Source organism: Camelina sativa, chromosome 19 (assembly GCF_030686135.1).
Source record: "Camelina sativa cultivar CO46 ecotype springtype chromosome 19, ASM3068613v1".
Lineage (NCBI taxonomy): Eukaryota > Viridiplantae > Streptophyta > Magnoliopsida > Brassicales > Brassicaceae > Camelina > Camelina sativa.
In genome coordinates, this window is record NC_141898.1 from 9,987,927 (window position 1) to 10,014,777 (window position 26,851).

A 26,851-nucleotide genomic window follows, 5' to 3' on the forward strand; every position below is an offset into this window, starting at 1 on the left:
TTGATTCTACAAGTGGGGGGTTGTAAATAAATGCTAAAAATAAAAATAAAAAAATAAAAAAAAAACATTGGGAGAAGCACATAAACCCTAAAAAAGCTTAAATCTTCATCTTCCCATAAATTAATAATAATATAGTATACACTTCTCTAACTAGGTCTGTTGTCACACAATCTAATAGAAAGTTTGTTTTTTTTTATTTTCTTCTTCTGATTATGTTTAATTGAATATTCTCTGTTGCCCTTTCTGTGAATCTCCTGTTCTCTGTCTCTGATAAAAATCTTTGATAGAAGAACAAAACTGAGACAGAGAGACCGGAAATGGCAATGGTTGTTCCAAAACAAGGGCTTGTGGTGGTTATGGAGAAGGACTCTGTTTCTTCAGCTTCATCTGATTCTCATCTTCGTCTCCAACCTCAGTTTCCTGACTTTACTATTCCTGTTAAAGTGAGTTCCTTTTTTCCTGGTCCCAGTCTCTCTGCTTCCTGTTCATTAGAATATTTGAATTTCTTAGTGGTGCCGTGAGTTTTCATTATCTGTGTTGTGTTGTGGTAAATCGTTTGGTTTGGATATGCAAATCTCTGTTGGTAACCATGATTGGATGATTTTATTGGAACCATTGTGTGTTTGTGTTGATTCAGGATTTCTTCAAGTCTAGGGAAGCCCGTGAGTTTCTTAGTGGGGCTTTAGCTGGAGCTATGACAAAAGCTGTTCTTGCTCCACTTGAGACTATAAGGTCTGTATAGTCCCTTCCCTTGTAATTATCTCCTTAATGTTGTTATTAATCCACTTTGATTATCTGACTGCATTTTGTGCTGTGTGAAACCTGGCAGGACAAGAATGATTGTTGGTGTCGGATCGAGAAGCATCCCAGGTAGTTTTATTGAAGTCGTACAGAAGCAAGGGTGGCAAGGTCTTTGGGCTGGCAACGAAATTAATATGATACGAATCATTCCAACTCAAGCTATTGAGTTGGGGACGTTTGAGTGGGTAAAACGTGCAATGACATCAGCACAAGTGAAGTTGAAGAAGATTGAGGAAGCAAAGATTGAAATTGGTGATTTTAGTTGGAGTCCTTCCATATCGTGGATCTCTCCTGTTGCTGTGGCTGGTGCATCTGCTGGTATTGCCAGTACACTTGTTTGCCATCCTCTCGAAGTCCTCAAGGTAATTATTATTAGTCAATCACATTCTGGTGTATATCTCAGAATTGAAAGCCTTTTCTTTGTTGTTGCAGTCGAATGATACTGATTTTTCTCTGATCTTTACCAGGATAGATTGACTGTGAGCCCTGATATTTATCCAAGCTTAACCCTTGCAATTCCGAGGATCTTTAGAGACGATGGAATCCGTGGATTTTACGCTGGCTTAGGACCAACACTGGTCGGGATGCTTCCATACAGCACATGTTATTACTTCATGTATGACACAATGAAGACTTCTTACTGCAAATCCAAGAACAAAAAGGCTTTGAACCGTCCTGAGATGCTTCTTCTTGGAGCTTTAGCTGGTAACTAAATTTTTAAAAAACTTCCTTTTACAGTATTTCCTGACATAAATCATGAGTAAGACTCATCGAGTTGTTAATGGGGTCAGGTTTAACGGCGAGCACTATAAGCTTCCCGTTGGAAGTGGCGCGGAAGCGGTTGATGGTGGGAGCTCTGAAGGGGGAATGCCCACCGAACATGGTCGCAGCAATTGCAGAAGTAGTGAAGAACGAAGGAGTGAGGGGACTCTACAGAGGATGGGGAGCAAGTTGTTTGAAAGTCATGCCGTCTTCGGGCATCACTTGGGTCTTCTATGAAGCCTGGAAAGACATTTTGCTTGCTGCCAACACCAAACCACTACTATAATGACGAAATTGGAACTTAAATTACCATTGTTACTTAAAGCTAAGCCTCTCATCACATTTCAAAGTTATGATTTAGGGAATGTGGTGACTTGGCTTTTACCCCATGAGATGTTTTTTTGGCAGTTGAGAGTGTTTTAACTCCCATGAGAAGTAAGAAGCTGAGTTCTTTTTGTTGTTGTTGAGGCTAATTCTGTGTGTTCTATTCAGTCAAAAGAAAAGAATGAAGAAGAGAGCAAATCAATTTTAACCACAAATCATGTTCACATCATATACATAATTGTTATACCATCACACTTTCATTCATAGATACAAAGCATATCCGTCTAAAGTTTAACATTGTCCAAATCGGCAACCCAAAAGAAAATCTCCTGTCTAACCTTCTATTCCTTCTTCTGAGACTTCACTCTCTGTAACAAACATATCAGAAAGTTCAGAACTCTCTACCACATACTCCATAGTGACTGCTCAAGTTTTAGTTTTAGAGAAAGATACCTTCACCAAACAGTTGTTCGAAACGGGCTACTATGTGTTTCCCGTATGTGTATTTCCGCAAACTCTGGAGATGAATTTTCATTCTCTGCACCAAAATCTCCCTTTGCTGATCTTTACTGATCTCTAAGACTTTCTGGACCACGTAATTTGCAAACTGATCCTTCATCATCGCCTGCAGAAGACAAAAAGAGTGTAAAATAAGTTAAATGTATGGTTTCAGAGAGCTTTCTTTAGGATTGTGTTCCTACCAGCAAGTGATTGTCTTCCTCGGATTTGCCCATTATCTCTTCAATGAGTAACTCTCTCTCGTTACTATCAGCGTGTTCCAGACACTTCTCCACAACGTTAGATGCGTATTTGTGCTGACTCATCTGAACAACATTCCCTGTCAACTTCTCAATGATTTGGCTCCTTTCATCGGGCTTACCTCTCTCCAGGACATGCTACAACCAAAAACATAAGCCAAAGCACAAGATAAGGACCAAACGAATTCAAGAAAATGCCAGGAGAGACATAGGATCTGAAATTAACCAACCAAACCTGAGTGACATAATTCCCATACTGATCATGAGCAAGAGCAAACGTAGATTCCAGTATTTCATCGATTATACAATGAGTCTCCTCATCATCTGAGCAATGCTCCAAGATTCTCTATAATAAAGCAGACAGAAAAAAAAAAAAAGAATATGAATATTTCAAGTTCAAAACACAAGAGGAGACAAGGCTCGCCCTTTTTCATTTACCTGGATAACTCGGCATCCATAAGGATGAGTAGAAAGAGTAGCGACTTGACCACGGAAAGCAGCAATTACGAATCCAATCCTACCCGCAGGCATACTCTCAATACACTTTTGGATAACATGATTACCGTTTTGATCTCTAACACACTTCATCACATTCCCATCGAGCTCACGAATTAGTTCTGTCTTTTGGTCAACATCTATCACTTCAAGGGCCTATAAATATCACAAGGCACAAAGAAGCACTTAGAAAGTTACTACCATTTACTTTAATATACTGACATTGATATAAGGACACTAATATTAATAAAATTACCTTTTGTATCACACGACATCCATACATTTGCAAACTTAGAGAAACCATCTGACCAGCAAGTTGCTTCACAAGTTCTTCTCTCTGTGCTGGAGTTCCATGTTCTATGAACTGACCCAAAAATTACTACTTAACTACAAACTTATGGACAAAAAAATCTTCTCAACTTGGAAAAAAGAAGAAGAAAAAGTTACTCACTTTTTGGATAACATAATTTCCAAAAACATCAGTCATCAATTTTGAAGCTTGTGGCAGAAGCTCACTATAAACAGATGCCTTTTCCTCATCGGAGCAGTGCTCCAGCTTCTGTTGAATAAAACGGCTGCCATGCTGATCGACGCTGAAGTAAAGAAATGAGTAATAGTATAAGATTACGAAGACATATCCTGATGCCTTCAAAACACTGATTCATAATTAAAGAAAATGATAGATATCGGAGCAGAAACACTGCCTGAATTCAACAACACGCCCTGCAATATCAGATAGCTCGAGTTTTCGAGCATTTGGAGACTTGAGTTCATCAAGAAAAGAATGTCTTTTGTGATCATCAACGATGCTGTTGGCTCCTCCTCCTCTGTTCCCTTGCCATCCACTAGGGTAGATCCCAGTGTTTCTACTTGGCCCTTGTTGATGATACCTTGTTTCACTTCGTCTTCCAAAGTGGCTCATCATTCCACCAACTGGCGAGGACGGCATCACTGGACTAGCCAGAGGTGATCCTGGATACTGCGGCATGACTCTTACACCAGGCGGCACTGCAAAATAGTTTCCCATATGCCGCGGACTTTGCAACCCATAACTCGGACTCAAAGGACTGTTGAGAGGTTCATGATTTGCCATATAACCAGCAGCTTGTAGGTCTTTCTGCCCAAAAGAATCATTGCTGCTCTGAAATGAAGGAGCATACGCATCCACTGGAGCCTGTTGAAAATACTGCAATTGATAAGGGTCCACGAGAGAGGGAACGTTTTGTCCAGTGGATGATACTCCAGGTAGAAGCCGAGCGTTGTTGTATCCCGAAGAAGCCGATGAGATATCATATGGCATAGGAACTGTTGCTTCATGAGATGCGTATCCACTCATATACTGAGGGACAACACCAGAACCAGGAGGGTAACCGCTATAAATATATTGCGGGGGGTACATACCCGAGGACTGAAAGTTTTGATGGTAAAATGGGCTCAGAGATGTCATATATGCTGCTGTAGATGAATACATAGCAGGCGGTGCTAAAGCGTGAGGAGATTGGAAAGTTGAATGTACCTCGCCAGTTGCAATCTTCGGTAAGCTCTGCATCATGTCCTGTGTACCGCCCATCCTTGGATAGGTCATTTGTTGTGGCGAACTAGGTTGAACCTGGTACGAGGATTGTATGTATTGCAAAGGCATTCCCCTTCCCTGAGGTTGTTGATTGTCTTGATTCCTCATCATCATTCTAGAAGCAGCGGAGGATGGAGGAGAAGCACCAAAAACAGATGCATTTAATCTCTCTTTCTGTGCATTAGCAGAAGAACTCTGTGAGCCCAAATCAGCAGAAAAAGGATCTTCACTAGTAATAGCATCCATGGAGAGAGAATCTGTCTCCCTCAGCAGATTAACAGAACTTATATCAGACTCCAGTAATCTTCTTGTGGTTTCTGAAGATGTATCAGAGGTAATGGCGTGGATGTCTTGTGCAATTGGACGATTACCTGCCGAATGAGGCCGCTTGAACACAGAAGAAAGTGTAAGTGGGAAATCTTCCTTCATGTAAAATGGACTTAAGCACAGAGAAAAGATCAAAATGCTAATATTTTACTAGTAAGTGATAGAATAAAGAACCATGTACCTGAATCATATCAGCTAAGCTCTTACGATGACCAGCCAGAGAAGCATAAGCTTGTTGTTCAGCCGATGATGCCTCATCCTCAGGCTCCTCTCTATGGGTTGAAAGAGCAGTTCTAGAAGAATGCAAGGGGGATCTTAACCCCATATTATCCCAGGAGGTTGTTGGACTCTGACTATTATCACCAACCCCACCCAAATGACGCAACAAGTGCTGATTCTCCCGTGAGATCAAAGGAGGAGGGAGTCTCGGATTCAAGTTGATGTTGGACAAATAGTAAGCTACATATGCAGGGTCGCTACGTATCTCTTCTTCTGAGTCATAATTCTCAATAGCCCTACTTAAAACTTCAGAGCTACTACCTTCCTGTTGTTTCAAGAGATGCCTAAGAGCTGCAAAGGAACCTTCCATGCTAGGCGGCGCACTTCCGCTCCTACTAGGGAATTTCCCGGTATTATTATCACCACCACTATCCAACCTATTTCTTTTCATAAGGAATCCTAAATCTTCAACCGCCATATCAAGTGAACCAAAGATCCCACTATCCCTAGAAGCCTGCCAATTTTTCACATGATCACCCTCAACCATTCTCATAGCGCTCTGAGTCGTCATACTTCTCTATATAATCAAGTTACCATATATCATACAAGGTAGTTTCACAACACCTGACACAAAGAAACCATAAAACAAAGAAGTAAGCCAACACTTCAAAAGTAAATTAAACAAAACCATAGTCCAAAAGAGAACAAAAGCTAAGAACTTTAAACACATGGTCCCCAATTTCATTAATTACAATTTCATCCCAAACAAGTAATCAGTCACATATGAATGAAATCTACACATCAACGATCGATATTTCGGACAAGATTTTCCCATTTCCTGAACTAAAAAAAATCAGTCAACCCACTCAATCAGTAAAACCAACAACAAGATCATCAAAAGACTCCATCGTTTTATAAAAAAAAAAACACACGAAACCGTTGAACTCACTCATCAACCTCGTTACAAAACAAAAAAAATCATATCCAGAAGCTAGAATCAAGGATCAAAATTAAAACAAAAGACTTTAACTTTTATCTCTTTTTCTTCTTTTTAATATTCATAAACTAGTTCCTTGCATGACTTGTCGAAGAAAGAAAAAAAAAGGTAGATACAGAGAGGAATAGGTGAAAGGAGGAAGAGTTAAGTACCTGATGGTGATATTCAAGCTTCCATGAAAGTGCTTTTTCTGGATCCGTTTTTTCTCAAAGAGCTCGAAATAAGAGAGAAGAGACCCAGAGAAAAAGAGAGATAGAGAGATTAAAACTAAACCCTTTGAAAAGTTTGCTTCTCAAGGGGCTTCGTCGAGTCACCAAGTCAAGAAGACTAATCCTAAAATGTCTTTTTGTTTTATCTTTTTTTTTCTTTTTCTCGGCAATTATTGGGATGTTTTAGTCTTTAATTTAATACCCAAATTTTGATTTTTTACGATATCGCATATTTGACAAACAAAACATTTACAATATTCAGAAATTACGACGGATTCGCAAACGAAGAGGTCGTCGTCTCTGTGCAAATGACTAAAATACACTTGGCTGCGGTGGTGGTGAAGGAAGCCCTTTTTGGTCTTTTTGGGTTTTGCGCTCCAAATTGGTGACTAGGTTTGCCACGTGTTGATACTTCTAGTTGGAAGAGATACGTTCACGTGGCTCTGCCTCTGTTGCCTGTTTTACTACCACCACCAAAAAAACACACTTACACTTGAGGTCTTTTTTGTTTTTGTTTTTGTTTTTGTTTTTAGTTTCTTCTTCTTTTTGGATGCGCTTACGCACACCTGCACAAATTTTTTTGAAGATTATGTTAGATTGTATATTAGAAAATCCAATTGTTTGTTTTAAACACCAAAACACTATTCATAATTTACATATTAGGATTTTTTGATATATATGATGAAGTGTTGTGGGAAAGAGAGAAAAAGTCCTTTAAATGACACATCAAAGACTTTGTCCAAAAACAATGAAAGTGATTTGTGAAATAATAAGACTTTTCCATCACCATCATCCTCTCATCATGGATTTAGCTTCCCATCAACAAGACAACATTGGATTCTTTCATATGTGCTAAATCCAAACGACAACAATGAAAATGGTCCCTAAATAGTGAATCTATTACCAAAGCTAGTGTGTTCTTCTTAGATTGGACCCTTATTTGCAAATATAATGATGCAAATGTAACTAACACACAATTTTTTCTTTGATTTTTGTCTGCAAAAAAAAAGAGAAAACCCCTTGAACCGGATCTTACTGATCGGATAAAAAGGGAACAGTTGAATTTGAAATCATTGTGTGTTCATCATTTATTATCAACAAGGGAAAAGAATTGGAGATGGGTGTCTTTGAAGCTTCCCAGCAGAAAAGTTGAGCTTCTTCATCTTTTCTTCACACCACAGAAGATGCTCTTTACTGATCTTCGACATCCTCAATACTCGTGTTGCGAGTTTGATGTCAATGGCTGCAAACAAGAGCTGAACACCTTCCCATGTTTGAGGCCATGATTTCTTTTTCAACCCTTTTGTCTTCTTTGTAAGCTCCTTCGCTTTCACCCTCTTCTGCAAAAGTTTTTTTTCTCTTATCAGACACCAAAGAAGCATTGCATAGTTTTCTTTTACACATACACATTTATGTATAGAGAAACTGTACCTTATCGATGGATGACTGAACCAGTTGTAATGGGGTTGTCGAATTCATATTGTTACCAAACAAGTGAATACCACCATTTGATTTCTTCTTATCCATTTTCAAGAAAACGTTGAAAGTAAGGATCGAGCTCTCGATGATTTGGATGAGATCATCAGCAAGGACCATAAAGCCTGTATCTTTCTCCATCTCCTTTTTATCTGACCCTGAGATGGTAACCAACTTAAAGTGTTACCACTTCACATAAGGTTTTAAGTCGCAATGTGAATAGCTGAGGAAGTCTCACCTTGAATCTTAGGAGCTTGAAGGAGCTTAGGCATTGCGTTTCTTGCACGCCCATAAAGCTCAGATCTTGATCCTTGTTCAAATGGTTCATTCTCTATATACCTCTGCAACAAGACCAGGAATTGCTGAAACTGTTGAGCGGTATGGTTGTAGCAAGTCGGGGGTTCGGGTTGGCATGAGATTAAGTGGCTAAGCTGCGTATATTGACAGTGAAGTGCCTCCCAAGTGAGGCAGAGTTGAGCAACATAGGCCGTCTCTAGATCTTGGTAAGGGTCAATCTCTGTCTGCTGCAAATACTCGGTATCTTCCTCGGGCAAATCCAACTTTTTGAGAGAAAGACATCGAAAAGGTGAAGCTAGCTTCTTAGTTGCAGATCTTGGCGATGGAGTTGAAGGACTTGGAGCTATTCCAATGCCTGAGGAGTAAGGAGAGTAAAGAGTAACCAACAAATCCATGGAGAGCAAAGATGATTCAAGAGTTAAGAGATCAGTCCAATCTTAGCTTAACACAGAGATTTCACAGGAATGCAACATAAAAAGCCATTGATAAAGTCAGTAGAAATAGATCAAAGGGCAAAGAAGCTTATACCAGTTTCCTTGAGCTGCTGAGAGCTAACACGATCAAAGAAGAGCATACGCTCACAATACTTATCATAGACAGCATCAAAACCTCCCCACCATTGAAGTCCTTCAGCGACCACATCTCTCCACTCACTTGAACACTTGTCTCCTCCCACATCATCATCGTCTAGATACGATTCCTCTTCTTCTTCTTCTTCTTCTTCCTCTTCAGGTATCAACACCATGAAACTGTTCCTCCTTAACTCCTTGATCCTTCTCTTAACCTCATTAGTAATGAAATCGTCGTCGTCGTCTTCGATCTCATCAGCTTTAGCCGAATCTGTCACACCAGCAGCGTCAGTGTTCTCACTCCTTGCCTGCTCTTGCTGAGCCAAAATCTTCTCTTCTTTCTCCTTTTCAAGGTTTGGCTTCCGAGACTTTCGAAATTTTCGAACTTTTAAGAAATCCATCTCCTCAATCACACTTGGAGAGAGTGAGCGTCTCTTACTAAAATCTTTAGATCTAACTTCAGATTTCTTTGTGCATGAAAAAAAAATGCGTTTCTCTAAGGCCAAAACGGACTCAATCAGAGAATCAACCAACCCACAAAATGAGGAAAATGCATGAATGTAAGATCTCAGAGAATCATCATGACCAAACAAAAACCCTAGAGAGAAACAGAAGATGAACAATGCATAAAGAATCACACATGAAATTCACACAAAGATCAGAGTAGCAGCAGTGCAGCAACAAAAGTCTGAAACTTCAGATTCGATTTATCTCTCTAGCTAAGAACTAAAAACACAAGCAAGCATTCCCATTCCTATTCGCTGTTAATTAAAAAAATCAACACTCCACTGAAACCACACTACACTGAGAGAAGAAGAAACCAAAAAAAGATTCAAAATTGAAGTAAAGAAAGAGAGAAACAACCCAAAAAGCAAAAAAAAACAAAATCGAAAGGTGAGAATTGAAAACGAAAGACAAAGACAGGAGGGAGATGAGAGAAATGTTTTGTAAGTGTAAACCACCACTTGCAAGAAGAGAGATAGATGTCTTTTACTACTCACGATATAAAGGCAGGACAGAGAGAGAGAGAGAGAGAGAGAGCACAATATAAATGTGAGAGGTCCTTTTAATTGATATCTCTCTCTCTCTAAACAGATCTCATTAATAAATCCAATAATTAAACTTGGTGATTTCAAATTCCAAAAAAGAACTCAGAAAAATCTCTTCTTTTTTTTTATAATTTAAATAAAAAAATACACCTTTTTCCTCATAATTTCGTTTTCTAATTCCAGTCAAAACCCTCACAAAGAGGTTTCTGAGTCAATTGACTTACTATTTGTTTCCTCTATAGGGTCGTCGAAACTGTCTTTTGCTTTTTGAGTTTATTTTACTTTTTACTTTATATATTACTGAACTGATTTAGGGAGGAAAAAGGAAACAAAGACATTGGTGTAGTAGTAGTAAGATATGTCTGAGAGAAGGAGGAGCTAGGTGAGAGAGAGATCTATGAAGAAGGAAAACAAGAGAAAAAAAAAAAAAAGTCAGCAGTGGGAGGAAATGCATCGTACAGAGAATATTGTCAGAAAAGCCGCGCAATCTGTTCTCCTTCCATTTGCTCTTTTCCTAATTTACTTCTTTGTCCTCTTTCATTTCTTATATTTACTACGGTTCTTTGTCGTATTGGGCTTCTCTTAAACTGGGCTTTTCTTTTATTAATTTATGTATCCACTTAGTCATTGCAATATATAAAACGACGTCGTTGTTTTGACATTGATTATATTGGTTTGGTTAATCTACTTTTGGCACAGATTCGATTTGAATGGGATTGGATTAAACCGAATTAGAGAGGTTGGATGAATCTTATTATAGTAAGATCTCAGAGAATCATCATAGCCAAACGATCCAAATGAGAGCTCGTATTATTTGCTTCTTTCTCTTGCTCACACTCATATGGGTTTAACCTTTTATTTTCCGGTTCTGTCCTTATGTAAAACTATCTATATTCTTTTCCTATTATTTATTACTTTTGAAGTACATTTTTCAAACAAAAATCTTTTTTGTGTAAAACTATCACTATTATTTACTATTTTTGAATCCCATATCTTATTATTTAGTCGCCTCTGTTAAGTCGTTTTTCCTCTACGAATCTCTTTCACGACGATTTGTTACAGCTAAAAAGTCAACAAGAATCGTTGTAGGTTGTGTCGTTGTTGTTCATCTGATGTGTTAAGGCACAGAGCTGACGTGTCAAGATAAAGAGGTTTGATTGGTCGAGCGGGTGGGGATGACATGCTGAGCTACGATTGGCTAATTTCGAATTTGCGATCGTTGTTAACCATTAACCAAAGGAGGATCTTAAAAGAAGTTTTCTTCGTTTTAGAGTCTTTAATCGAATATCTCATTTGTAATTTCTCTTTCATTGTAAAATCTAGAAACAAACTCGAATTGGTCTAGATCTCTTAGTAAGATCTTCATCATTTGAGATTTCAGCTCTCGTTTCATGAGCGTCAGCTGGATTTAACTATACTTACAATTTGAATTGAAGAAGTCACATCTTATATGCTAAGAAGAGCAAATGTGCATTTGCATAGAACCGAGTGGAGTATTTGGGACACTACATAGAAGGCAGTGGTGTTTCTACTGATCCCCAGAAGTTGGTGGCGGTTAGACACTGGCGAGTTCCAAAAACTGTGGAGCAAGTGAGAGGTTTTTTTGGGTTTGCCAGATATAATTGCAAGTTCGTGAGGAGTTTTGGTATGATTACGAGACCATTGCATGATCTGACTAAGAAGGATACATTTAAGTGGAATGAGACTGCAGCTCAAGCTTTTGACAAACTAGAGTGCTTTATGTGAAGCCTCAGTGTTAGCACTCCCACGGTTTAACAAACCTTTTGTTCTTGGATTTGATGCTTGTGGTAATGGGATTGGTGATGTATTAATGCAGGAAGGTAACCCTATGGCTTTTTTCAGTCGACATTTGCGAGGAAAGCAGCTACATTTGTCGATTTATGAAAAAGAATTGTTGGTCGTAGTGTTTGCTTTGCAAAAATGGCGTCATTACTTGTTTCCCAATCACTTTGTTATCAAGACGAATAAAAGAACTTTGAAGTATCTGTTGGAGCAGATGTTGAATACACCAATACAACAATAGTGGCTACCTAAATTGCTAGAGTTTGATTATGAGATACAGTACAAACAAGGGAAGGACAATGTAGTCGCAAATGCTTTATCACGTGTGGAAGGCTCGGAAGTTTTATATATGGCGATGTTTGTACTTGATTGTGATTTGATTCATCGAATTCAAGCTCAGTATGCCACATATGATGCTTTGAAGAGTGTTATTGAGCAACTTACGAAGGATTCACAGGCTAAGAATCATTTTTCTTGGGTTCAAGGAGTTTTAAGAAGGAAGAGTAGGATCGTGGTACCTGCTGACAATGAGTTGAAAGATGATATCTCAAGTGGTTGCATGGTTTATGTAATGGGGGTCATTCTGGTCGTGATGCAATATGTCAGCGAGTAAAGGGTCTTTTTTAATGGAAGGGATTGGCTAAGGATATTCACCAGTACATACGGAGTTTCACCGTATGCCAAATGTGTAAATATGATACTTCAGCTTCTCCTGGGTTATTTCAACCTTTACCAATTCCAGAGACCATTTGTACTGATTTATCAGTGGATTTTATTGATGGGTTGCCTCCCTCCTTTTGGAAGTCAGTCATCTTTGTTGTAGTCGATCACTCGAGCAAAGCTGCCCATTTCATGGCACTTACCCATCCACACTCTGCCGTGACTGGCTCAAGCTTTCATGGATAACGTGTTCAAGTTACACGGTTTCCCCAAGACTAATGTCAATGATCGTGATATTTTTTTCCTAAGTGAGTTTTGGAAGGAGTTGTTTGCGTTGCAGGGCGTATCTCTGAATTATTCCAGTGCTTATCACCCTCAATCTGATGGGCAAACTGAAATGGTTAATAGCTGTTTGGAGACATATTTGAGATGTATGTGCAGTGATCGTCCTCATCTATTGAGTAAATGGTTGCCATTAGCGGAGTTTTGGTATAATACCAACTTTCACACAACCATTCAAATGACACCTTACGAAGCTGTGCATGGACAACACCCACTAATTCATCTGCTATATCTTCCTGGTGAATCGAAGGTTGCTGTTGTGGCTCAATGTTTGCAGGATCGAGATAATATGCTTCTTTTGCTCAAAATTTCATTTGTTAAGAGCTCAACATAGGATGACTCAGACCTTCATCGTTATGACAGGAGTTTTGAGATTGGTGATGTAGTGTTTGTGAAGTTACAACCTTTTAGGCAACAATCAGTGGTGTTACATTCCAATGAGAAGCTTGCTCCGAAGTATTTTGGTCCTTATAAGATATTGGACCGATGTGGTGAGGTGGCTTACAGGTTGGATTTATCCTCTTCTTCTAAAATACACCCTGTTTTTCACGTTTCTCAGCTCAAAGCTTCGGTTGGTCCTGTTTTGCCTACCACGGAGCTTCCTTCTGTAGCCTATGATGCTTTGATTAAAGAACCTGATCATATTTTTGAGAGGAAGATGGTTAATAGGCAGGGTAAAGTTGTAACTATGGTGCTCATCAAATGGACTAATCAGACGGTGGAAGAGGCTACTTGGGAGTACTTGTTTGACATATGCAGGAAGTTTCCTACATTTGATCCTTGAGGACAAGGTTATTTCAAGGGGGGAGATTTGTTAGAGCTAAAAAGTCAAAAGGAGTTGTCGTAGGTTGTGTCGTTGTTGTTCAGCTGATCTGCTAAGGCATAGCTGATGTGTCAAAATAAAGAGGTTTGATTGGTCGAGCGGGTGCGGATGAAATGCTGAGCTACGATTGACTCATTTCAAATTTGCGACCGTTGTTGACCATTTACCAAAGGAGGAGCTTAAAAGAAGTTTTCTTCGTTTTAGAGTCTTTAATCGAATATCTCATTTGTAATTTCTCTTTCATTGTAAAATCTAGAAACGAACTCGAATTGTTCTAGATCTCTTGGTAAGATCTTCATCATTTGAGATTTCAGCTCTCGTTTCATGAGCGTTAGCTGGATTTGATTGTACTTACAATTTGAATTGAAGAAGTATTGGTTTTATTCTTTATCATGATGTCACAGCTCACAGGTAAGTTTGGTTTGTCGATTTCCCTCTTTATTTAAATCGTCATGCATCGAGCTTCTTCTTCTTTCTCGATTTCTTTGTGCATGACGTTTCTTCATCTCCCTCTATTTCGATTCTCCTCAGTCGACTCTGCCTCTTCTCTCTTCTGCTACAGGTGAATCATTGTGAAGTCTTTGTCTCTTTTCTCTCTCTTGGTGATTTTCTTCTTTATCACACAAAAGGTAATAACTTGTCTCTTCATCACTTTGATTTAGCTGCTCCTCTTCTTCTATTCAAAAATTGACTTTTTCTAGTCATTTGTTTCTTTGCTTTGACATAGCAACTCTTTTGGGATTTCTCTTTCCCGCAAGCCTTATCCGTGTCTCCCTCCAAGTTCTTCTCCTCACGTCCTCGTCAGGTTTTCTTCTATGTGACAACTCAGTGGGATTTCTCTTTCCCGCAAGCCTTATATTGGTCTCCTCCAAGTTAATATGTGAGCTTCTCCTCACATTCTCAGAACTCTCCTTTCACGTCTTCATTGCTTGCTCTTTTCGAGAATATCTCCTTGTCTCGATGGACGTACCTGAAGCCCGCCTCCTCTAAGGTTCGATTAGTGAAGAGTTTGTGAAGCTTTCCTTCTTTTCTTCTTCAACTTGCAGTTTTCACTTTTCAGCTTTGCTCTTCCTCTTTTCTCAACCTTATATTTTTCTTTATGCAGGCTTCTTTTTCATTCAGCTCACCTCTCAGTGATGAGCTGCTTCTCTCCTTGAGCTCAGGTCCACTCAAGTTCTCACTCTTAGAGGTTTACCTCGCCTAACAGAACTGAAGTATATAAGGATGAGATAACCAGGGGCGGATCTACGTTACAAAGAGGTGGGGCACGTGCCCTATACTCTTTTTAAAAGTTTTGCTATTAACATCAGTCCATTATAATTTTTTGCTCAGTTGGTAAATTGTCCCAAATATAAAGCATTAGGAAACGAGTTCGATTGTCAGCTAGCGTTTGTTATATTGCTTTTTTTTAGTTGTATATTTGTTGGAGGCTTTTGTTACTTGAGGCATTTTCTTATTCCATTTTTTCTTTAATAAAACTAAATGCATATAGTTCTATTTTTCTTTTCCTATTTTCACTTTAACTTTTAACAAATTTAATTCACATTTCTTTTATTGCAAAGTAGATATATATCTTAATTTATAAAAATATAAGTAATAAACTAGTAAATTAGTAACATTAAACAATAATATCTTTTTTGTAGTTAATATATAGTTTTAGACTTTAAATTTGTGTGATATGATAAGATAATTAATTTTAAATATATTACAAATATTTATATTTTATAATGCATTAACAGTTTGTAACTGCGTATTTTCTAATTAATAAATTAAGTATGTATCTAATTAAGCATAATCATAAACCAATATAAACAATACTTTCCAAAAGTTTGGCTCATTTTTTTGACTTCATACCTTCAAATATATTTAAAAATACAAAATATATAATTTAACATAAAAAAATTTATATTTATTAATTATACATTATAAGTGCCTCACACACAATATTGTTCTGGATCTGCCACTTGAGATAACTATCTTGAAAACAATCTTCACATCCCTTATATGTCAAACTAACTCTCTATTGTCCCTCTGTAGTTTGGTTTTGTACAAAATATGTTGGAAGGGTCCAAGGTTGTCACATGCCCGAGCAAAGCTTCTCAAAGATGCTGAAAAATTCAAGAAGGTAGCTTATGTAAAGTATGATTCTTTTTTTTCTGAAACGATTCTTTATATTTGTAATTTCCATTTACTAACCTTTTCTCATCTTATTTTTCTAGTTGTGGTGCTTCCACCCACAAGGCTTAAAAGTGTTTTCAAAGACCAAAATCAAACAAAACTTTGGCAAAATACAAGCCCACCGGTGCACTTGATGATGAGAAAATCAAGAGTTTAAGCTCATTGATCTATGTTGCTAAGAGAGACCACTCGGATCGTCATAATCTTTTGGCCTACCAACTCAGACAAGAACAGAAATTTGCTGCAGAAGAGGCTATGGCCAAGACTGATGATGAAAAGAACGATAACAGCAATGAAGAGGCTGATGAAAGAAGAAGGGATTTGCTTCGAACAGTTGTTGGTGCCACGAAGTTTGTTCTAATATTCTTTACCATCTACTTTTATCAAAGTTTTATTTATTTACAGCTTTTAATTTGAACTCGTCCTTCAGCTCCTCTTTGAAAAAGTATTTAGCAATATCCTCCATGTTCCGCGGGTTGCTGGAAACAAAGAAGTTATTTTAAAAGAGTTATTTTTAATTGAGACAATTTTTAATTTTAATATTACAATTGTTTGGTAAATTTACATATTTCTGTTTAAATACTAATTACTTTAGAATATTATAGTATTTTAACTTGTTTGAAGTATATAACAATTTTTTATTTTTTGTTTATTGTATTTGCATTATTATTACGTAGTAATATTGTAATTACGAGCAAATAAAATTTATAATTTATCAACAGCTAAAATTTAGTATTAATAACTCGTTTTTTAATTAATATATGCATCCACTCAGTCAGTGCTATATATATATATATATATATATATATATATATATATAAAATGACGCCACTGTTTGACTTTGATTACATTGCTTGGTTTTTCAAAATCTACTTTGGGTACAGATTCGATTTGAATGGGATTGGATTAAATCGAATTAGAGAGGTTGGATGAATCTTATTATAGTAAGATGTCAGAGAATCATCATTACCAAACGATCAAAAATTTCTTCAAGATTAGAGTAGCATTACCAAACGATCAAAAATTTCTTCAAGATTAGAGTAGCATCAACTAAAAAGCATTTGTCTGAAATTTTGGAAGATCTGAGACTCTGAAAACATGTGCAGTGGAAGTCTCTCATTGAATCTCTTACAAAAAAAAAAAAAAAAAAAGAGATAATAATGTAAAAGTAGAAGAAAAAGAATAGTGAATCTACTTTGAGAACCTCTCTAGAGGCTCATTGTACGCATGTAATCATATAATTAGTTTTTAATTTTATTAGTGATTTAAATTTTAAATAAAATTGAAAATTAATTAAAATAGATAACAATAATAATATTTTAATTAATGGGTTTAAGCCCTACAATAATAATATCTTGATCCTCTCTCACACTCATATGGGTTTAACCTCTTATTTTCTGGCTCTGTCCTTGTGTAAAACTATCTACAGTTTTAGAAGTATATTTTTCAGAAAAAAAACATTTAGTTTGTAAATAAATTAAAGTCTCTAAAATGAGAGATATAAAAATAAATTAAAGAGAAGCCCAATTTAGTGCTATATATAAAAATATTAGGAAGACGTCGCTGTTTGACTTTTGATTACATTGGTTTGGTTTTCAAAATCTACTTTGGTTACGGTTTGGTTTGAGTGGGATTGGATGAAACCAAATTAGAGAGCATATGTGGTCATGGGATCATTTGGCATGTTGCCTCTTCTTCTCTCGCACACCAGTTTCTTCTCTCGCAGGTGACTACTATTGTACTTCTTCCTGTAAATTCATTCGATTCTATTTCTGTTTGATTTTTGTGTCAGCTGATGAAACTGATAGTCTTTTTTTACTCTTTACTCAGCTTTGACTAAGTTATCATATTTATTATTTAGCAGTTTCGTTTTCTACTCTTACTTACATATGAGACAAGTTTGACTTCTACTAGAGATTATTTTTGGTTCGTTTGAGTTCCAAATCCAATCAATCAGATTACTATGATCCTTTGGATATCTTTGTCTTTTGTGGGGGTTTTGTGACATAGGGACTGGTGATGTTGAGTTTAAGCCTATATAATTAAGGGGCTTTTGATCAATTTTAATCAAAGTTGATTGCTTTTTGCTTAGAACTGATTCTTTTATTGTCAATTCTTAGTAATGGGAAAGTTGGTTTCTTTGCCTTTGTCTTTTGCTTTTTCTGCAAGTGACTTTGTCATCTCTCTGCCCTTGTATCATTTACGTTTATGTGAAAGCAGTTTCTGGAATTGAGAAACTAAGAGTAACATGTTTTCGTCTAATACGCTATAGGCTTGTATATATATACAGAATATGCTTCTCAGGTAGGTTTGTGCTTGTTACTCTTGTAGACATACTTGGGCGCTTATCAATAATGTTATGTTTGATTTCGATGGATAATTTGGCGAGATTGATGATGCTTTTATGTGTTAGTGTCTTCTTTTTGTTTTGGTCTTTTATTTGCTCAAAAAAAAAAAAGTATAACTCTCTGTATGTATTCTTGAAGACTTATATGTAAACATATGCTGCAAGATAATATGAATCGGAACAAAGATGACACTGAGCCGACAATTAAAGATGAGAGTCCATTCGGAAAGCTTTCAGATGATCTCTTGATAGAGATATTTATAAGAGTTCCAATAACAAAGTGGGATCAAATATCATGTGTTAGAAAACAGTGGGCGAATTTATTCCGCGGAGAATGCTTATGGCAGGCTGCTCTTAATCGTGTGTATCCTCTTGCTAGCAAAACTAAGAGATGGACTGGACCAATCCGGCAAGGATTAAGCAAACGGTGACTTCATACCCTATGAAAAAGCTAGCTGAATATTTATAGAATATCTATAGTTAGATTCAAGAAACTTAATAGCCTTTTTTGAGCTGCAGGAGATATGTGGCTTTATACATCAGTAGAAACATATTAGGTGTGGAGACAGACATTAATGAGATGCTTGGACATATTTACTTGTTCTTGAAAGACCAGCTTCAAGTTTCCACTACTCCTGCTTCAGGCATCTTGCACGGAACCCTCATCGGTATTATGAGCTGCTTGTTTGGTTATACATTGGACTCTGCTTAATAAATCTCATATGTTCATTTTTTAATGACATTTTTGGTAGCACAGACCAATTGATTGTGAGTGGCAAATCGAAAGAAGAAGCTGATGAGCTTACGACAAAGATCTGGCTGGCTCTTCTCGACTATTTAGAGGACACGAAACATACATTCATCGTGCTGAAATCAATCGCACAAGAATATGATGTAAGGGGAGACAATGCATACATTTAAAGTTCACATAAATCCATTTTTGTAGAATACTAACATCTCTAATAAAAGCACAGGGCTTTCTTCCATATCCATATTCAAGACCGATCAAGATGCAGTGGAAGGTGTTTGAGAAACTGTTTGTGGACTTCCGCGACTTGCTTGATCATTCAGAGTACTGCGACCTTATAGGAATTGCCAAGAAGAAGTTTCAAACCGTACCTTATATTTGGTTTGGCTATTAACAAACTTAGCTACTCTGTTAAGTGTTCCACTACTTGTATGTACATAAGACAAGACATTCAAAGTCTGCATCTTTGTAAGAAAGAAAGACGTCTAAAATTCAGATTCTTGGACATGTAACATTCGTTGTTATTAGTTTTCTAAGCCAAAAGTCAAACTCTTTGTTGACTATTTTAACTTCTTCGTTACTTTGCCAACTTCAGTTATCCACTTTCTTCTTCTTCGAAATGGTTCTCACGAAAGTGTTGCTGATACTCGTTCTCTGCATCTTGACGCAATCCAACAATGGAGGACACATCTCAATACTCGTCTCAAAAACGGGTCTTGAATCTGCGAAAGATTTTCTCATAAACAGAGTTATCTCTACGACGATTCCGCTTCAGCTACCAGAGATCGAGAAGAAGGTTAGAATCCCTCTGATCGGGAAAGTACGAATGGGTCTATCGAATATTCAGATTGATTCAGTTGATGTCCATTCTTCCAAGATCGAGACCGGCAAAGATGGAATCTTTTTGAGTGTTTCAGGTGCGACAGCAAATTTAAGCATGGACTGGTCTTATACTTATAGAGCTTCCTTCTTTGAGATTTCTGATCATGGGGATGCTTTTGTCAAGGTCAGATTCCTTGGAAGGAAGAAAAAGTCATGTGCTTTTGGTTTATGCTCTGAAAACTATCGAAACCCCAAATTGGGTCTTGTTGTTTGTGTTCATCTCATTAACAGGTGAATGGTTGTGATGATAAAGGTTAAAGGAATAGATGTGAAAACCACTGTCACTCTGCTTGATGATTATGGAAGCCTAAAGGTTGCCTCTCGGGAAAGTGATTGTACAGTGGAAAACATTGATATTCATATCAACGGTGGTGCTTCTTGGCTGTATCAAGGGTATTGTTAAGTGGAATCTCACTTTCAGTTTTTTTTCTTGTTTCTTTGTAATCAAGATTGTAAAGATAAATGATTCTCTTTACTTTTTGCAGGGTGGTTGATGCATTTGAAAAAACGATCATATCTACTGTTGAGAACACTGTCTCTAAGAAAATATTGGAGAAGATGAAGAAGCTTGATTCTTTCTTACAATCACTTCCAAAGGAGAGAAAGATTGATGACTCTGCTGCAGTCAATCTCACTTTTACAGGCAACCCTGTATTAGGAAATTCGTCGGTTAAAGTTGCTATTAGTGGTTTATTCATGCCAAAGGGTGATGATGTCAAAGTTTCAGGATCTCATTCTTCTCCTTCTTCCTTCTTTCGTGAGGTTAACAGAATGGTGACAATTTCAATAGAAGAAGAAGTTTTCAACTCTGCAACACTTGTCTACTTCAATGTGAGTTCTCCAATCTTGACACGTCTATGGATTGACATTGGTGATACATATTGTAAGTTGGTTTTGATGCAGGCTAAGGTGATGCATTTAGTTATTGGGGAAACAAAGAACGGGTCGATTCTAAGCACGTCTGACTGGAAACTCATCCTTCCAGAGCTGTACAAACATTATCCAGATGATAAAATGATGCTTAACATGTCAGTAACATCTCCTCCTGCTGTTAAAATTACAGAGAATGGAATTGATGCAACGATTCAGCTAGACATAGCTATTGATGTTCAAGACTCAGGAAAAGTCCTATCCGTAGCACGCATATCATCGGTATGCTTAATATTACTAGTCCACTGAACAATTCAACTTAAAGATGTGATCTATAATCATTGATTTCCTTTTTTCCAGGTTGTGAATGTTGTGTGTTCTGCAGAAATAGTCGATGAAAATCTAACTGGTAGCCTCAGATTAAATGATTTCAATGCAACAATGAAATGGAGTAAAATTGGAGTGTTTCAATTAGACTATGTTCAGGTTAGTAACTTGATTATTAGAGATACAAGTGTTTTTGACTTGATTAGCATCAAAGTGGATATGTGCTCTTGTTAGGCTGCTACGTCGAGGGTTCTTGAAGCCTTGTTTTTGCCGTACGTAAACACACGTCTCAAGAGAGGATTCCCCTTGCCAATTCCAAGCGATTTCACGGTAAAAAACATAGAGATCGCCTATGCTAATAGTGCCATTTTGGTCCGTACCAATATCGGAACTAGCACTAGCACAAACCACTAGTATCTTGTTTAACTTCTTCTATTGTATGTATGAATGTATGTAGTATGCAGACTCAATATATGGAACAAAGATACACCCAAGCCTAAAGAAAAGTAATGACATCTTTCTGAGAGGTTAAGTAATGGCATCTTTCTGACATCTTTAGTTCTTTGGCGACTTGAAGCATTTTTGGAACTTCCCCTCTAAGACCGATGCATCTTTCTGAGAGGTTAAGGAAAAATTCCATTCGGTAACGCTCTTCTTTTGAAACTTTATCCACTAGCATCTTTGGATCGACAATCTCATCCATGCTTCCCTCCCTCATGGATTCAGACAACCTTTTGGGCACTTTGTTTTTGCCTCTCCAGTTCTTCCAACCACAAAGCTCTTCAAATCTTTCTTCTCCTGCCAAAAGCTTTTGCATGAAAATTCCAAAGCCGTAGACATCAGTTTTTTCCGACACTACCCGATTGAACAAATGATCATCGTCCATGTAATCGTAATCTCTTCCTACCCAAGTAAGCTTGGTAAATGTTTCTCCTTTTGGGATAGAGACACAGTAAGACAGATCAATCAGTTTAGCAACACCATATTCATCCAACAAGATATTCCGAAAACCCATATTCCTATACACAAAGGGCCTTGGGAACGCGTTGTGAAGGTAAGCTAAAGCAGTTGCAACCTCCTCTGCTATCTTCATTCTCTTTCTCCACGACACTACCACTTTTAAATCTATAGGGGAGTATTGTTTCACTGCACCATAATAAACCAAGACTGGATATTCAAACTCCAAGCAACAACCAACCAATTTCAAGAAATTTTTGTGACCGCTCACCATTGATGATATGGCAATGTCTTTAGGTGGTCCAGAGCAAATATCTCTAGGGGGGTCACGGCTTCTGCCTAGCAACTTCTTAACGAGAATCATGCGATGGTTATCGAGCATACCTGAATACCATTTCCCTTGAAAGAGTAAATCAGAAACACGACTACACTCGCAGATGTTTTGACTTCTCTCAAGGGTATTACACTTGCAGAAATCTCTTTCAGTGGCTGTGAGGATTTGATCAGCAGAGAAGAACTTGATGGGATTGGATTTGCCATCGCAGCATTGGATGAGCTCTTTTAAAAACATCTCCCCTCTCCTTTGGCCTCTGGCCAGTCTCTCTTTTTTAACAACGGCTCGTGACATCTTCTTCGTCCACCAATCCATCTTAATTAAAAATAAAATAAATTAAAAAAATGAACAAGACTGGAGGAGATTCAAACTGAGTTGAAAAACAAGAAGGAATCGAAGTACGTTATTATAATGTTCTTGTTGTTGAATAGTCCTCGAGAGTGAAAAGATCCTGATAATGACATTTTGGGATAATTTTCGTTAACTCTTTTCCCACGGTACGTACAACAAACAACTCATGAAGTTAAAGAGTTTCTGTTGTTCGTAGAATTGGGTAAATAAATGAAAATGGCTTGATTATGGCTCATCAATTTAGAAACCTTTGTTGTTATTTGGATATTTTGTTTTGATTCATTTTTTTTTGTTTTTAAAGAAAGAAAGTACTATAGTTATTACTTGAAATATTAGTTTTCTTTCTCTACATAGATGGTTATATTTGAAAAAAAAAGGAGAAAGGAGCGTTTAGCGCCTAACGTAGCCGTGTCTGGCCTAAGGCCGCCGTATTGTTGTTGTATTTGATGTTTTGAGATGGTTAAGTGTTAGTCAATGAGGCTTTGTAGTTTGTAAGAAAGAAAATGCACCCTAGTCAAAGTGGTAGTTATCACTTTATTAGTGATGTTGCACTAAAATACACATCCATACACAAAAGTTTTTCATCTAGTCCACAATTTATTTTTATTTGACTTGACAAAGTCCTTGTAATTTGCGCCAAATAAAATTTTCTTAATTGATTTGTTCTTTGGGGATGTGAAGTAAAAGAGACGCCAATGAAGGGTTTCTTTGAGGCTAGGAAAAAAAAGTCAAAAAAATCCTTCCTTGATTATATACTTTGTTTAACAATGTAAACGAGGTCTCTTGTTCTGTTCTGTGTGAAGTCCATAACATCTACACTGACTATTTTCTATATGAAATTGGTTTGTTAGAGTCTTAGAGCATCTCCATTAGTTGGTGCTTACCAAAGTTGCATAACAATATTTTTATTATAAATTTTGAAAAATGTTAAGTTAAAAATTTCATCAAAAAATTTTAAAATTTTATTGGTTCAATGGTTGATCCTAAACTTGGGGTCATTAAAAATATTTTTTTTAAGTAATGAGATATTGTATGAAGTTCTGAGAATATAGCTACAAATAAATCCTCAAAAGGTCTCAATGAGTACATACATCAAACAAGGAATGGACGTAGGCACCAGCAGTGATCCCCATGCACATTACTGCCTCGAGGCTGCAAGAGACATATAGATATTCAGAGGGATTATTCTTGTTACGATAGCCCAAAGTTAGAGTGAGATGGATTCAAGTTTTACCTAAAAAAGTTCAATACTTGAAGAATCTGATCTGCGAGGTCTTCAACAGAAGGCTACAGATCATTGGAACAAACTGGAGCAGCTCAAAACTGCAAAAACTCTTGTGGATACGATGGAACACAACACAATGTGAGCAAACAACAAAGTAGATACAAAGAAAAAAATGAATTGTTTCAAGACTATCAATTTTGCAAACCTCATGTCCTAGGGGACTGATATGGTAAATGCAGAAATTATGGAGCAGTAAGGAGACTGCTTCAGGGCAGAGAAACAATCCTTGGAAACACGACAAATCTAGCAGACATAAAAACAGAAAAGAATAAAAAAATCAGATTATCAAGTGAAAACAAATCAAGCACCAAATGCATATTCCCAACTCTTACAGTTTAGTGTTACGTCTGGATAAGTGATCAGCGCTGGTTTTTCTTGATCTCTATAAACTACAACTGAAACTGAAACTGAACCATGACAAGTTTTGACATGATGCTCCTGCAAAAGACAAGAAAGTAAGCAAGAATGAGTCGGTCTATATCCAAGTTCAGACAAAAATAAACCATGTGACAGATTTGATTCTCAAATGCACACCATTAGTCTTCATCGAATTTCAGCTCAACATTTAGAAACCAGAATTTATATTTTATTTAATTTAATCATTATACAACTAAGAAAAGGAACATTCTAACTTTGTTCCAGACAAACAAAAAAGTTAAGGTCCTGAAGAGATTATCCCATGTGCAAGACTATGTTGTTTAGAAACAACTGAAAATATGCAAGCATATAAAACCAACCTTTCCCTAAGCGATCACGACGGGCCATGAGAGCAGCTGCAGCGTTTCCGGGATTGTCCTCCTCAATAAAACTGATCACAAGAAGAGAGTACCTTATCTGAGCTTGCATTCGGATCAAATTGTATGTTAACCTGTAATTGAAATACTTATCAAAAACAGAGAAACATATCAAAATCAAACAAAACCGTTTCAAAAACCCGGATTCTTATTCTACAGCAAAAACAAGGTTAGGAACGTCAAACAAAGTATTCAACGCAAAGTATACAAACAAACAGATCAATTAGCAATTCCCAATCGGCTAACAAAATAAAACCCTAAAACTTTGCTAACATCAATTCCCAATTCGTTTAATCCTAATCTCTTATCACATCAAATAACATAATTCATCATGATCTACAAATGAAATCAGAGAGATTCTTACCAATACAAACAGATTGATGCATCATTTAACCACGGATTTGATGATAACGTCGAATTTGATCAACATAAGGATTTGATGATAACGATGGATTTGATCAACGCTAAACCACAGAGAAGATGATAACGACGGGTTTGATGAACCGATGCTGCCGGTGGAATGAATTTAATTGTTCCGATTTGATCAACCGGAACTTTCCGATTTCTTCCATCGACACTCGCCAAAGAGAGAGAGAGAGACGAAGAGAAAGTCGGGAAAATAGAAAGAGAGTGAGAGTGAGAGTGATACAGATGGATTCTTGAGCCAAAATCGAGTGAAATAGAACTTTTGAATCAACAAAATCGATTAAGAAACGAGAGAGTTGGGGTGATGGACTGAATTCGCAAAAGAGAGGAAACAAGAAGAAATCGAGAGGAAGGTCGATTGAAGTCTATTAAAGTCTTGGGTTCCAAATTCGACCGGTTTAGGAGAGTGGGAAATCAATTTTTGAACTTAAACCGGTTGCAATTTCGGTTCAATTCTAGTTAACCAAAGTCAAAACATTGAGCTTTAAGGGTGGACCATTAACAATTTGGACCAATTTTGCATATAATTAATCTCCTTTATTGCAAGTTTTTTTTTATAAAGGAGATTAATTATATGCAAAGTTGGTCCAAATTGTTAATGGTCTACCCTTACACCTCAATGTTTTGACTTTGGTTAACTAGAATTGAACCGAAATTGCATATAATTAATCTCCTTTATTGTTTGACAAAAAAAAAAAATCTCCTTTATTGTTAAGCAATTTTGCCAAAAACTTCTAAAAACCATCAATGAAGATGGTCTTAAAGTTAATCAGTTTAGATTGAGATGTGGTATATATACACTGCAACCTAATGTGTGCGAATTTTAAACAATTTTTTTAAAAATATTCGATAAATGAGATTATTAAATGGTCAAACGAAAAAAATGTATTTATATATTACATTTTAAACGGTATATGCTAAATGATGTGCTAAATGGTTTTGATTTTTTTTTAAATGATGTGCTAAATGATTTATCTTCACCTTGTCTATTGTATATATAAGGGTATCTATATGTTATATATATCTCTCACATCTCTAAGAAAAACCTTAATCTTGAACCAACAAATCCAAAAATTATCCGAAAAATCAGGAATTAACAAAATTTTCCGAAAAATCAGGAACTAACAAAATTCTCTGCCTTCCCAATGTTTGAATTTTGGATATGGACGCGAAAAAGGTGGAATGTGCAAATACGCAAAAGTGTGGAAAAAAACAACGCTTTTATTTTCTAGCTATTTATTACATAGTATTCTATTTTTAATCATTTGATAAACATAACTTTACAGATGATTTCTATAATTTGAATTAAAACAAAATCGATCTGCATATTGTGATCTTAGTGTCTATATTAACATTTTTTTAAGTACATTAACCTTTTATTTGTAAGTTTTTCATAATTAATCATTTGTCATTTGAATAAATATTAAAATTTGGATAAATTATTTGTAAGAAAACTTAATAATGTTAACCATAATATCTTACCTTCCGTAATTATGATTTTTTATGGAAATATTTATATAAAATCATAATTCAATAATACACCTTTTTATTACCAATACACTAAAATATATATAACACTTACATCATCTATATTAAAAATCAAAGAAACTTAATCAATCATAATATAAATCATAAAACTTATATATAAAAATAAAAGAAAAACCTATCCGGCTATCCCAGGTCGTTTTGTATTTTTTTTTTTTTTAAACAAAATGGAGATTCTAACCCACCACCCAGAAAAAGAACCATATTTTGTTTAACTACTGGTCAAGATATTTTGTTATTTTTTTTGTTTGGGACATGAAATAAAAGAGACGCCAGTGAAGAGTTGTTTTGGGTTTTTGTTTGGATAACTCAGGCCTCTTAAA

The 26,851-nt window shown here is 36.6% G+C and overlaps 5 protein-coding genes across 17 annotated transcripts; 2 read left to right on the top strand and 3 right to left on the bottom strand.

The window, feature by feature from the left end:
* The first annotated feature begins 8 nt into the window (after positions 1–8).
* LOC104746428 (putative mitochondrial adenine nucleotide transporter BTL1) lies at positions 9–2,102 on the top strand. The gene is made up of 5 exons (XM_010467901.3): positions 9–443; positions 638–732; positions 830–1,163; positions 1,269–1,506; positions 1,593–2,102. The coding sequence occupies exons 1-5, from the start codon at positions 318–320 to the stop codon at positions 1,847–1,849; spliced, it is 1,050 nt and encodes a 349-aa protein (XP_010466203.2). The 5' UTR covers positions 9–317; the 3' UTR covers positions 1,850–2,102.
* LOC104765901 (pumilio homolog 5) lies at positions 2,070–6,749 on the bottom strand. 4 transcript variants are annotated; one of them, XM_087502484.1, is made up of 11 exons: positions 6,409–6,747; positions 5,222–5,883; positions 4,657–5,100; positions 3,842–4,548; positions 3,592–3,733; positions 3,397–3,504; positions 3,084–3,296; positions 2,881–2,991; positions 2,589–2,783; positions 2,341–2,512; positions 2,070–2,255 (listed from the first exon to the last, which is right to left on the bottom strand). In XM_087502484.1, exons 2-11 carry the CDS (start codon positions 5,828–5,830, stop codon positions 2,221–2,223), a joined length of 2,736 nt encoding a protein of 911 aa, XP_087358610.1. In that variant the 5' UTR covers positions 5,831–5,883; positions 6,409–6,747; the 3' UTR covers positions 2,070–2,220. The 4 variants fall into 4 exon arrangements, with proteins under 4 accessions (XP_087358610.1, XP_010487995.2, XP_087358609.1 ...); XM_010489693.3 differs by having other exon boundaries at positions 3,845–4,548; positions 6,409–6,696; XM_087502483.1 differs by having other exon boundaries at positions 3,842–5,100; positions 6,409–6,749.
* A 683-nt stretch (positions 6,750–7,432) lies between these two features.
* Positions 7,433–10,337, bottom strand: LOC104765903 (uncharacterized). Its single transcript, XM_010489694.3, has 4 exons — positions 8,767–10,337; positions 8,180–8,593; positions 7,897–8,099; positions 7,433–7,805 (listed from the first exon to the last, which is right to left on the bottom strand). The coding sequence occupies exons 1-4, from the start codon at positions 9,206–9,208 to the stop codon at positions 7,560–7,562; spliced, it is 1,305 nt and encodes a 434-aa protein (XP_010487996.2). The 5' UTR covers positions 9,209–10,337; the 3' UTR covers positions 7,433–7,559.
* A 6,952-nt stretch (positions 10,338–17,289) lies between these two features.
* LOC104765905 (putative BPI/LBP family protein At3g20270) lies at positions 17,290–21,372 on the top strand. Its single transcript, XM_087502498.1, is given in 11 exon segments — positions 17,290–17,388; positions 18,149–18,436; positions 18,529–18,677; positions 18,767–18,903; positions 18,984–19,172; positions 19,353–19,763; positions 19,893–20,032; positions 20,125–20,470; positions 20,543–20,791; positions 20,870–20,995; positions 21,071–21,372. Coding segments are annotated over 11 exon segments (2,274 nt in total). The 5' UTR covers positions 17,290–17,329; the 3' UTR covers positions 21,251–21,372.
* Positions 21,255–25,327, bottom strand: LOC104765904 (non-functional pseudokinase ZRK15-like). 10 transcript variants are annotated; one of them, XM_087502495.1, is made up of 8 exons: positions 24,922–25,322; positions 24,501–24,631; positions 24,096–24,201; positions 23,909–24,006; positions 23,713–23,812; positions 23,570–23,630; positions 22,065–22,442; positions 21,255–21,982 (listed from the first exon to the last, which is right to left on the bottom strand). In XM_087502495.1, the coding sequence occupies exon 8, from the start codon at positions 21,927–21,929 to the stop codon at positions 21,333–21,335; it is 597 nt and encodes a 198-aa protein (XP_087358621.1). In that variant the 5' UTR covers positions 21,930–21,982; positions 22,065–22,442; positions 23,570–23,630; positions 23,713–23,812; positions 23,909–24,006; positions 24,096–24,201; positions 24,501–24,631; positions 24,922–25,322; the 3' UTR covers positions 21,255–21,332. The 10 variants fall into 9 exon arrangements, 9 of the variants coding, with proteins under 9 accessions (XP_087358620.1, XP_087358623.1, XP_087358621.1 ...); XM_087502494.1 differs by having other exon boundaries at positions 22,530–23,630; positions 23,713–23,801; positions 24,922–25,327; XM_087502497.1 differs by having other exon boundaries at positions 23,713–23,801.
* Positions 25,328–26,851: the final 1,524 nt, after the last annotated feature.